Here is an 11,150-nt window from a genome sequence, read left to right on the forward strand (position 1 = left end):
AGCCCCAAATTGCGTAATTGTCCAGAAAAAAAAAAAAAAAGTCTATATTTTAAGCTTGTTTGTAGCGGAAGCTTCTCGAAGCTCCTCTTCCTGGTCCGTCCAAATCTCGCGTGATTCGCAGTAACCGCACTGACGCCGACGCAAATCACGCGAGATTTGGACGGACCAGGAAGAGGAGCTTCGAGAAGCTTCCGCTACAAACAAGCTTAAAATATAGACTTATTTAATTTTTTTCGGGACAATTACGCAATTTGGGGCTTCAGCACAAGACGGACATTACATACGAGCATCATGGAGGTATTTGGATGTTTTTTTGTGTGTGTTTTTTTACGAAGAGCTCTGGTGTCCCTTTGCAACCGTTGCATTGAAATGCACTGCTACGCCGAGACCCCCTGTAACTCAGAGAAGGGACGGTGGACTCTGAAAATTCTTCCAGCCCTTAGTCAACATGAGGGTGAGTAGATAATGAGCGAAATATCATTCTAGGGTGAACTATCCCTTTAATCATTTCCTGTTTCGGGATTATTTCCTACTACTACTAACCAATCACCAATGGCCGCTGTCTCATAGTAATTTTACTGTCAGTGAGCGGTCCACTTCAATCGAAGATTATTGGCCATATTCCATCCATCCATCCATCAGCCACATGTTTGAGCCTCAGTCAGACTCAGACTCAGATGAGGAGCAGATCATTCTCATCAACAGTTAGTGTGTCAGCCTTTATTTGTGTTAGTGAGTGTGCTAATGCTAAGGATTGGTTGCTAAGGTTTGTGACAACTCTCAGCCCACTGTCGATTGATTATTTTGTTCATCATACAGTATGTACTTGGTTATATGAAATACACCATATGGATGTTTACATGCTTAAAGGTATACTTCACCCAAAATCGATAATTCACCAATTTTCTACTCACTGTCATGCCAATGAAGGATTGAGAGAACGTTTGGAGTCATCAAAATGCTTTTGGAGTTCTTCTGTTTGTTCTTTTTGGTAAACCATGGATATAAACACAGAAGAACATCTCACAGCAAATCTCGCACATGTGCACAAACATCAACAGAGCCACTGGGAGCTACTACTACTGTACAACAAGACTAAAAACAGAGATCAAAATACAACAAAAACTTTTTCATGCCGTGGCTTCAGAACACTTGGGTCAGTACAGACGAGCAGTATGGAGGTATCTGGATGTTTCATAGTGTGTGTTTTGGACGATTCAAAAGTGAACTCTATGCACCGCTATTATATGAAAACCCGTTGCCAGCCGGACCCCCCCTGGAACTCCTAAAGCGTTTTGATGACTCTGAAAGTTCTCCAAACCCCTCCTTGGTACGACGGTGAGTAGAAAATTGGTGAATTGTCGATTTTGGGTGAAGTATCCCTTTAAGAACTTGATATTGATCAGGGTCTTCAATAGGCTTGTGACTTACTTATTAGGAGGTAAACCCAATGAATAAACCCTGCTCTTTCCTCATAGTGTCAGTGTGGACGTGGAGAAATTAAATCATTCATGTTATCAGAGGTGTATTCTGTAATATTTGCTTAAATGTGTATTTTACTAACACTTGATTAGTGTTTACCCAGATCACCATCACAGATGCACGTGTTAAGTCAGTGAATTGGTAATTTGTAGATAATGGATATTTTAAGAGTGGGCAGACATGGCAGCACCCAGGGTTCAGCAGCATAACTTTGGCTTTTAGTTTAGCTGATAAATATTTAGGTCAGTAGACTGAGTAAACTGAATCATTTATTGTGCTAGCTAGATGCTTCTATCATTCCAATACACTGCAAACTGTATTTAAAGCCTCTGTGGAGAGCAACAGATGTAAAATCTAAATTTACTGGTTCACCGTATGTGTACAGGTCACAGTGCTGCACTGTAAGTCCCTGGTGGGTTGTAGTTAAGTGTTTCCTGCAGGGAATAGGATAAAGACCCTGGAGCTGCTGGATCATCTTTTACAGCTGCTGCTGCTGCTGCTGCTGCAGACAGCTCTGTGTTGAAACTATCATCATCATTATCAGCCCCATTACACTAATGGAGGTGCCCTGCCGCTGATATTAATACAGGCCATTAGCAGGCTATGACATCATCAGTCATCGCCCGGCGCTGCACAGACAAGAGGATGTGATCTCAGCATTGATCACGTCACGTTACAAAAGCAGCAGGTTGTGACATCATCACTCATAAAGCACACATGAAGTCACCTCTCACACTGTTACTTCACTGATCAGATGTCATTGACACCGTAAACAGTAACACGATACACTGATGTCATCATCACAGATGATGGTTTGCTGCAAAAAGACAAATGACATTATATTGATTATTTTTTACAACGCCCAAATGATAACAGATACATTGAATGTAGTGCAGTATACATTGAAAATACCATGAGACTATGAAATAATATCAATACTATAAATTGGCCTGAATAGAATAATCTAATGACATAGAGAAACACAACACCTTGTACACTGTAGTGAGACTGGAGGAAGGTCTATGAGGAATTAATCAAGCTTCAGTGCTGTTTTGAAAACTATGTTTGTCAAACATTGAGTTTAGTGATACAATAATAATACAGATTCCTGTTTGATATTATCATAGTAATTTACCTCGAGTCAAATTTATTTGAGAAATGAAATGTCTTAAATTATTCTAACAATCTCTCACACTGCTACAATTTATGCTCATTAATACAGATGAATGTGAGTTTATTGTTTTTGAGTTTTTCTCATCTCTGCAAACAAGTCGGCGACATTTGTTTATTAGCAGTTGAGAAGATACACAGTTTATTATGAAAAAGAATAGTCTGACAGTTTGTGAATAATATGCTAATTCACTCAGTATAACAGAGGGAAACATTCTCTATAACAATATAGAGAATGTTTCCCTCTGTTATATCTTTATGTTACTGCAGATACAAATCTGCAGTAACATAAAGATACGGTTTTAGAGTTTTTAAAGTGTTAGTTCTGAGTCTCCTGCAGGTAGTTTTTTAAACTTGCTGAACAAACAAATGAGAATCAATCTTTTATTGTCTCATCTTACTGTAACCTATCATCCCTTCTGCTTCTAGCCTTTATGCTAAGCTAGGCTAATGTCGCCGAGTTCCGTCCTTTAAATTGGACCACGATCATGTCAGGAAAATGATTACTTGCAGGGAATCAATCAGACATTTCTTCAAATCCAAACTTAACTCCAGGAGAAAAAAAAACCTTTGATTTCCTCAGCGTAACTGAGTTGACATTTCATTAAGTGAACGACTCACATTTGAGCAGAGAAGTTAGATGCTCGGGGCGAACTGGAAATTGGAACCAGACTCGTATCATAAGAAACGTCAAATAGATCAGATGAGAATGAAATATCATTGTCATTATACTCACAAGTTATCTTTGACCATAACTACTGTAAATATATAATCACACTGTCATCATTTAAAGACAGAGAGGTAGGTATCTGAATTAAAGTGACATCATCAATTATGGTGCAGCTCCTAGTTTTGTTGATGGGTGTGACTAAATCCTGACAGAGCAGCTTAGTTTGATACATTTCAACCTGTCCTAAGCTTTAATAATAACCTCAGCCGCCTCAGCCTGCTCTCAACAGTTGGTATTGAAATGATTTGGTATCGATGGCCCCTCCAGCAGCTGTGACACGCCCTAACTCCAGGCTCTATCCATTTTGAGGAAGCTATCTAGGATCAGATCACAGCACCTGAATCCTGACCTTGACAATAGAGGCCAGAAACGCTCATCTGATGGCCCGGTCAGTATCTGGAGACGACTGACAGGAGCTGTAATGTAGTTAGAGCAGGAGAGTAATGGCAACAGACAGCAGTGACAGGGCAGGAAAGGAGGAGGGGGGCGCAGGAACAGATGGAGACAGATGATAGCACAGGAGGAAAAGGAGAAAGGGAAGAGTAGGGGAGAAGAGGGGGAGTAAAAGCCCATGTAGAGAAAGGGGGATAGGTACAGTAGATGGATTGATTGGAGGTGGAGGAGACAGACTGAATGACACTAAGGAAAGGAGAGGGACACAGACTCTATAGAGATAATATCGCTGTCTATTTCATTTGCATCGGCTCTCAGGTTTCTACAGAACTTAATTTTTAGTTTATTTAATGTGGCCAAATGCATTTCTGACCAGTATTCATTATACTTGTTTGGTCTGGTTGGAGTGATCCGAGCCTCTGTGCACCTTGAGTGCATCTCCAAATGGATTTGATGCATTTGATGTATTTTCTGTCCCATTAAGGATCATTCTGGTTTCTTATAGCTTGGGGCTTGAGATTGAAAGTAAATTCTTAACCACTAAGCTTGTGCTGATTTTCAGTACTATCAGACATTGTTATCCTTCCTGCCATGTGCAATACTTTTCACGGTTACATGCTGCTATTCCGGCATGCCGCTATTTCGACATTGACTTCTAATTGTCGGAATAGCGGCATTAACATTATTTTACAAGCGTCCCACTATTCCGACTTTTATTTTTTCATTGTCAGAGTAGCGGCACTTTACTATTTTTCAAACATTCCGCTTTTCCGACATTGATTGATTACGTTATAGTCAGACGTGTCCTTATGATTTTTCATCTGAGACACTGTTTCTCATACACAAATACATAGGCCTATTAGAGAAGAAAAAACAAACCCGCCAAGTTTAAAAACACACCGGCAGCAGCGCACACTGATCTGCAGCTACTGAGACTGTTATTATTCTGTCACCTGAGTTAAGGAGGTGCACGTGTGTTTGGAGCTGACGAGAGGAGAGAATAAAGAGTGAGACAACGCGGCCCTGAGGAGGAACTGTGAAGGACTCAGCTGTAATGGAAAATGACCTAAACCGAGTCCAGTAGAGCTGTAACTGTGCAGTGTAAAGGCGTTCAAAGTAATGGTAACTATCGTCCTGCTTTACATAGTTTTAACATAGGTAAAAGGAGAAAAAAGATTTTCTGGGATAAAGGGGCAGATTACATACGATTATTCTTCTTTCTGCTCCCTTTTGTTGAGATTTGGGAGGTTTTTGTTTTTATTGTAGCTTATTAAAATTCAAGATAATTTTTCTGACTGATTTATTGCCCGATGCCATGTATCTGGCTTCCCCCCCCTCCACCCGTAGTCTTCGTTGTCACTTTGTTGTCACTTTGCAGCCGCTCCACAGAGCGCACATGGCTAATTAATATGCACGTGCTGACCATGGTTGTGTCTAGGCATTCCGGGGGCGGAATATAGTGAGCACCATTCTTGGATCCAGTTTGATTTATCAAAGAGAAATTGCGGAGAGTTGTGCACGCACAGTTTGATAGATCTGAAAAAGGTGTAAATATTTTGGGTGTCTTTTCGCCGTAGGCCTAAGCAAAACATTTAGTAGCAGCAGTTTAACACTGCTTACTTACAGTTTTGATAAATGAGGCCCTAAGCCCAGAGCCCAGACGCTCACAGATGCAGCTCTCCGCGGCTCATCCGCGGCGCTGTCCGTGGTGCTGAAGGTCACAGGTTAACTTGACAAACAAACTGCAGCATAGTTCTGTTTGTTTATCATATGTGTCAGTTTTGTTTGCGACTTGATAGTTGAGTTGTTGAGATTAAGAACATCACTTCCTCATCAAACCGGTGATAGGCATGCTGAAAAGAAAAGAGAGAGAGAGACGCGCCTGGGTATCGCAGCTGTAAAAAAAAAAAAAGAGAAAAAAAAGATCACATGTCGGAATAGCGATAGCAAAAAGTGTCGGAATAGAGGGATGTCGTAATAGCGGGATGTCTAAATAGAGACATGTCGGAATAGCGGGATGTCTGAATAGCGGGCGGACCCCCACCATTCACAATAGTTATATACAGTATATTAGTGCTGGGCTGTTAACAGCGTTAATGTGCTGCGTTAACGCTAGAGTCTTATCGTGCAATAAAACAAATATTGCCGTTAATCTATTCTCAAAGTTGGGTCTGGGAGCTGGGTCAACATAGTGAGCAAGCTATGAATTTCACTTTGATATTTTAATGTGGATGTATACCTGGCCCAGAAGGCTCTGACCTGGCCGAATTACGCTGTGGGGGCCGTAGAATCACATCCGTCAGCTGACATGGCTGCTGCTGTGAAGCCCAGCTTGCTTCAGGGCAATTTTCTTTTTCAAGAAGCTTCCCAATGGAGACCTCGACAAGGTTGTATGCACCTTGTGCAAAGCCGGTCGCAGAGCTGTGCACCGCGGACGTGCATGAAAAAACCAAGAGTCACACCAAATTTCCCTCTGCTGAATTTGTTATTTCAATTAAATGACAGGTAGACCACTCGGTTCATTGTAAAACATTAATTTATTGACGTAACGTGGTGATTTCTGTACAGAGCCCCGAGGCTGCGCTGCTCCACTGTCCCGTAAGTTTCACTTTTGATTCTAATGCGGCTTCCACAGTTGTTAGGTTTCATCAATGAGACCAACATTAATCTCCTAAAAAGAAGCCGGCGGTAAACCTCTAAAAACCTGCGGATAAATTACTGGGCTGGTTTTCTCCCTGCGGGATGACGACGGCAACAAAGGCTGACCGTCACGTTAACAGACCGGTGTCACCGGCAGCAGCTGCCTCTGTGACGAGCTGCTGCTGCTCCCGGTCGACCGCTCCCGCAACGTTGGAGCAAACAGGTGTTATTTGGATAAACTAACCACAAAGTGGGGATCTACACGGTTAGATTCTCTCAGAAAATATATTCAAACGTAATAAAGTGACATATTAACAGCTCTACAGCGGAAATTAAAACAGCTTTTAGCTGCTTTTCGGAGCTTAGCAGTGTCACTGTTGTTTGTTTGAGTGGGTCTCAATTTTCTGTACTTGGAAAAATCTGCAGTTGTCTCTGTTTCATGAAATAAAGTTGAAGTGAAATGACAATTGCAGGTTATATAAACCATGTTTAAACTGGAAATGTTAAGATTATTCTCAACAAGTTATCTTTGACATCTCCTAGCCCTTCTGTGTTGCTTTTATAAAAAGACTTACACTGATGTCTTTCTAGGACAGAAATGTCCCGAATGATGCAAAAGGGTAAAAAAAAAACAGAAACACAAACAGTCAGATGATCAGTTTAGTGGTTAGCAAAACATGTGTGAGAAAATCTGACTGAAGACTGATCATTTTAATCCAAAATTGTCTGCTGTAAACACCCGTCACTGTCAGATGACTTACTGCATTTACTGTAGTTATGTGCACAGTTTCTCTGCTCAGTGAAGGGCTATCACCACCACAAGTCTGTTCACCTACAGAAATGTGCTGAACCGCTTTATAATGACTTGGTGGAGGGATGGAGAACATCCCATTCAATTTTGGATGCAGCTCATTAACTATAATTTTGAGTTTTTTCTTATAAGTCTAGATTTTTCTTATAAGTCTAGCCTGAGCAGAGGTCTGGAGTGTCCCTCTACCCAAACATCAAACAACATATCACCAGGTCATATCATATCTATATATTATATAAGTATATGTTTATGATTTCTGACATACTGACAGAAATCATAACCAAAGCAGTGAACACAGGACCCGAGTACACCGTGTAATACTGTAAGCTGTTGCTACCTAATCGTCCTTCCACTGCGTCTCTACAAATTTCTTCCCCTGATTGGGGGAATTAAGGCAGCCCTCCCCTCATGCTATTAAGAATAAGAAAAAAAAAGCTTTAACGTGGTAAAGCTTTTTAACTCCAAGTCGCCTGAGGGAGGAGGAGAGAGGGAGAGAGAAAGAGAAAGAGAAAGAGCAGGAGCGGGGACTGAGAGGTAAAATCAAGTGCAAAGCCATAAAAGAAAACGTGGATGTGATGAGTGAGGAAAATAGAGAGAAAAGTGGAGAGAGATGTGTGAGTCCGGTGGAACAGGGAGGGCACGCTGTCTGAATAATTTGTGGGCACACGCTCACGCACGCACACATGGTACCTTTTTCCCCACAGCTCTGGAGTGATGCTTTAGTGGCTGCTACATTAGCCTTGTTAGATATGCAAAGTGGGCCAATTAGCAGCACAGTGTGCAGGAAGTGACATGTTCCACCTGAAGAAGCTCAGAAACAACGGCAGCGTTCCCAGCCAGCAATAAATCATGCCTCTGTGAGTCTGTGTGCGTGTGTGTGTGTCTCTTTGGACACGAAAATGTCACACACCTGAATTATAGGCTCATTAGCTATGGGCTAAAAAAAAACATTCTCACTCCAAATAACCTCACTTGAATCTCTGAGGAATGAAATCCATCCCTCTCTCAAGGAAAATATCAATCTTTGCATCCACTGCAGTGTTTTTTCACCACTATATTGCTGTGAAATTGACTGCAAACACAAGACAAACAGCTGCAGTGAATCGCATGCTGCTTTTGATTTGATCCGTTTCAGGAGGTGTCAGACTGTTTCTGGTGAGAGGAGTCCCTCCTGACAGTGGTGAGCATCAAACTCAACAATACAATCTCTGTTTCAAAGAATACAGCAGATGGTTAGAGCTCAGGATCAAGGAGTGAAACCTTTACATCACAAAGTCAGTGTTTGTCACCTTTAATGACATGGAGGTCCCCCTCATAGTTTGTAGCATCACCCTTGTGTCCGACTAGATTAATTGGGCTGGATTTGATCCAGAGCGCTGATTTGGCTGCATCTAAACTGTAGCGTCCAGCTGTGTTGTGGTGAGTATCACATCTGTATGCGTGATACCCAGATGGATCCTATCAGACTCGTTGAGGTCTGTCACATGTCATTACCATCACAGGAGGAAAAACTGTGATTTGTGAAGTGTAGATGAAGTGATACGCTTCTGCTTTTTGATCAAGGTGAAGCTTCATGCTGCTGCTGTCTTTCTATTTAGACATGTTCACAATCGCACATATGTTTGAGTTGGGTCTGATAATCTGGTTTAATGAGATCAGGTCATTGGCTGTTGGATCTGATTGATTAAAGCTATAGTGCGTAACTTCTATGTGTCTGTGTATATCCGTTTCACCCAAGCCACGACAAGAGGAGATGATACAACGCTGATGAAGCCGTTCGGCTCCTCTAACGCCTCGCCGTATTTTTCAGTATTTGTTCTTTTTGTATTTACTGTCTTGGAGCGACAACGAGGAGGGAGGAGAGCTCTCCGCTGCTAGAAGCAACACGGCTATGAATGCAGCAGTCTGGTGTTAGCCACATGGTTAGCCTAACGAGCAGTAAGTTACAAGGTGTGTAGCCGCTGTTGCTGTGTGTAACTTAGTAACTGAGTCTGTGTGCTGTGATGAGCAGTGTGCGTTGAGTCGTGAGTGTTATAGTCTGTGAACCGTGGTCCGTGACCAGCAGCATGTGGTGTGTTGTGATCACAGTCTATGGTTGTGATGTGCGCAGTACCATGCAGCTACAGGGGTAGCGGAGGGGAGGGGAGGGGAGGGGAGGCTTACACCGGGCCATAGGTGCCGGCCGTATCGTTGTAATAACGCAGAAATCCTTTAGGGGGCGACAGAAGTTACGCACTATAGCTTTAATTTTGAAAATCACCGCCTGTTTCTCGTGTCTGTTTGGGGTCAAATGCTCTGTTTCTGTGAAGAGCCGTACAGGTGACCAGGACTCCGCTGAGGCAACAAACACATGATCAGACTTACTGCGAGAGAGTGAAAAGGACAGATTGGACAGAGATTATGAAAAACTTCATTTAGAAAAGAGAGAGCTCATAAAATATCATTAATAACTGGTCATTGAACAGGTAGACTGTCAGGAGTCGGACACCGCATACCATGTATCTTCAGCCTCTCAAATGCTCTCCGTCTTTATAAAACATCTGCAGTGCTCTTGAAGAATATCCTGTTTACAAGCATGTTGTCTGATCGGTAGTGTGTCTTGTCTTTGCTGGCAAATTACTCCATTCCATGGTGATCCTAGACACTGGGGGGGGGGGGGGGGCTGGTAAAGAAGCCTCCGTGCAGGAAATCGATAGACGCTAGCTACAGCACACATAATCAAGCGCCCACAGAGGGGGTCTGGGACAACAGCAGTGCACTTGATGGTGTATTTGTGGGAGGTTTAAGTAGGTTTATAACTGTCACAGCCCTGCTCAAGGCTGGCCAGAGGAGAGAAGACCACAGGAGAGATAAAAACAAAAAAAATGTTTATATTACATCACTGAAAAGAAGATTCATGTAAAGACAGACAAAACAGAAGCAAACCACAGGGTGGAGCCGGGTGGCTGACTGCCACCAGAAAGATGAATCTCTGACACTTGTCAGGTTCCTGCAGTGAGAAGCACAGTACATGTAGTTGCCATTTGGGGCCCAGTTTCACATGAGACCAAACAAACAAACAAACCAGGTGCAGCTGGCAGCCAGCTGCTGGCTACATCTTTTGACATGTAACCAGTAGGTACTGTAGGAGTGTGAGACTGTGTGATTAGATTCACACAAAAAGATGAGAGCTCAGAAACATAACACGGAAATGTTCAACCTTAACTACACTCATCTCATCATTACTGAAGAGAAACCTTGAAAAATTAGACCCAGGTTATAATTAAATATAATTACTAATCCTTTAACCAGTATCAGTGTCAGTGATTTCCTGAAGACATTTTTCTGCACTAACAAAAACTTGGCTCTAAAGTAGCAGGTATCAGCAGCTTTCAGCCAAAAACAGTCCCAACCTGAAGTCTGTGTATCACTTACTGTGTATCAGTAAGGTTCTGTGCTGTATTCATCCAAGCACAACGGGCCTGGTTCATTCTCTCTCAGTATGTAACTTCCACGGTCAGCACATTTTCTCATTCGTCTTCCTCTCTTTTTTTCAGGTGCTGGTTTGGCACACCCGCACAGAGAAGCCACACCTCGCAAATGAGCCTAAACATCGAAAGGACACTGTGGTCATTGAGGTGTGAGAGGACAACGCTGAGCGGGGGGATCCTAAAGCAGAAGCTGCTGGTGGCTGGCCGGGTTTAGAGACAGCATCCTGCCTTCTCTCCTTATCGGATTCATACAATCTGTTCACGACACACAAACAGACTCTGAGGAGCTGCATGATTCAAGATGCGAAGTTGTCTGTCAAACGTGCTTTATGAGAGCTGGATGGCACAGAATATGTTACAACACAAACTGAATTGACTTGGACTGTTCATTTTCTCCATCCATGGCTTGCTAATGTAAAAAAAGAGGTTTCAAATAGAAATGTAAAAAGAAAAA

The 11,150-nt window shown here is 42.4% G+C and overlaps 1 protein-coding gene across 1 annotated transcript in view; it reads left to right on the plus strand.

The window, feature by feature from the left end:
- Positions 1-10,849, plus strand: part of b3gat2 (beta-1,3-glucuronyltransferase 2 (glucuronosyltransferase S)) — a gene marked incomplete at both ends in the record, with an annotated part of 77,161 nt that extends 66,312 nt beyond the window's left edge. Inside the window, one exon of the mRNA XM_083988504.1 lies at positions 10,763-10,849. Coding sequence (XP_083844630.1) covers positions 10,763-10,849 — 87 coding nt within the window. The remainder of the gene's footprint in view (positions 1-10,762) is intronic.
- Positions 10,850-11,150: the final 301 nt, after the last annotated feature.

This window comes from Trachurus trachurus (genome assembly GCF_905171665.1).
Source record: "Trachurus trachurus genome assembly, chromosome: 15".
NCBI classification, from domain to species: domain Eukaryota; kingdom Metazoa; phylum Chordata; class Actinopteri; order Carangiformes; family Carangidae; genus Trachurus; species Trachurus trachurus.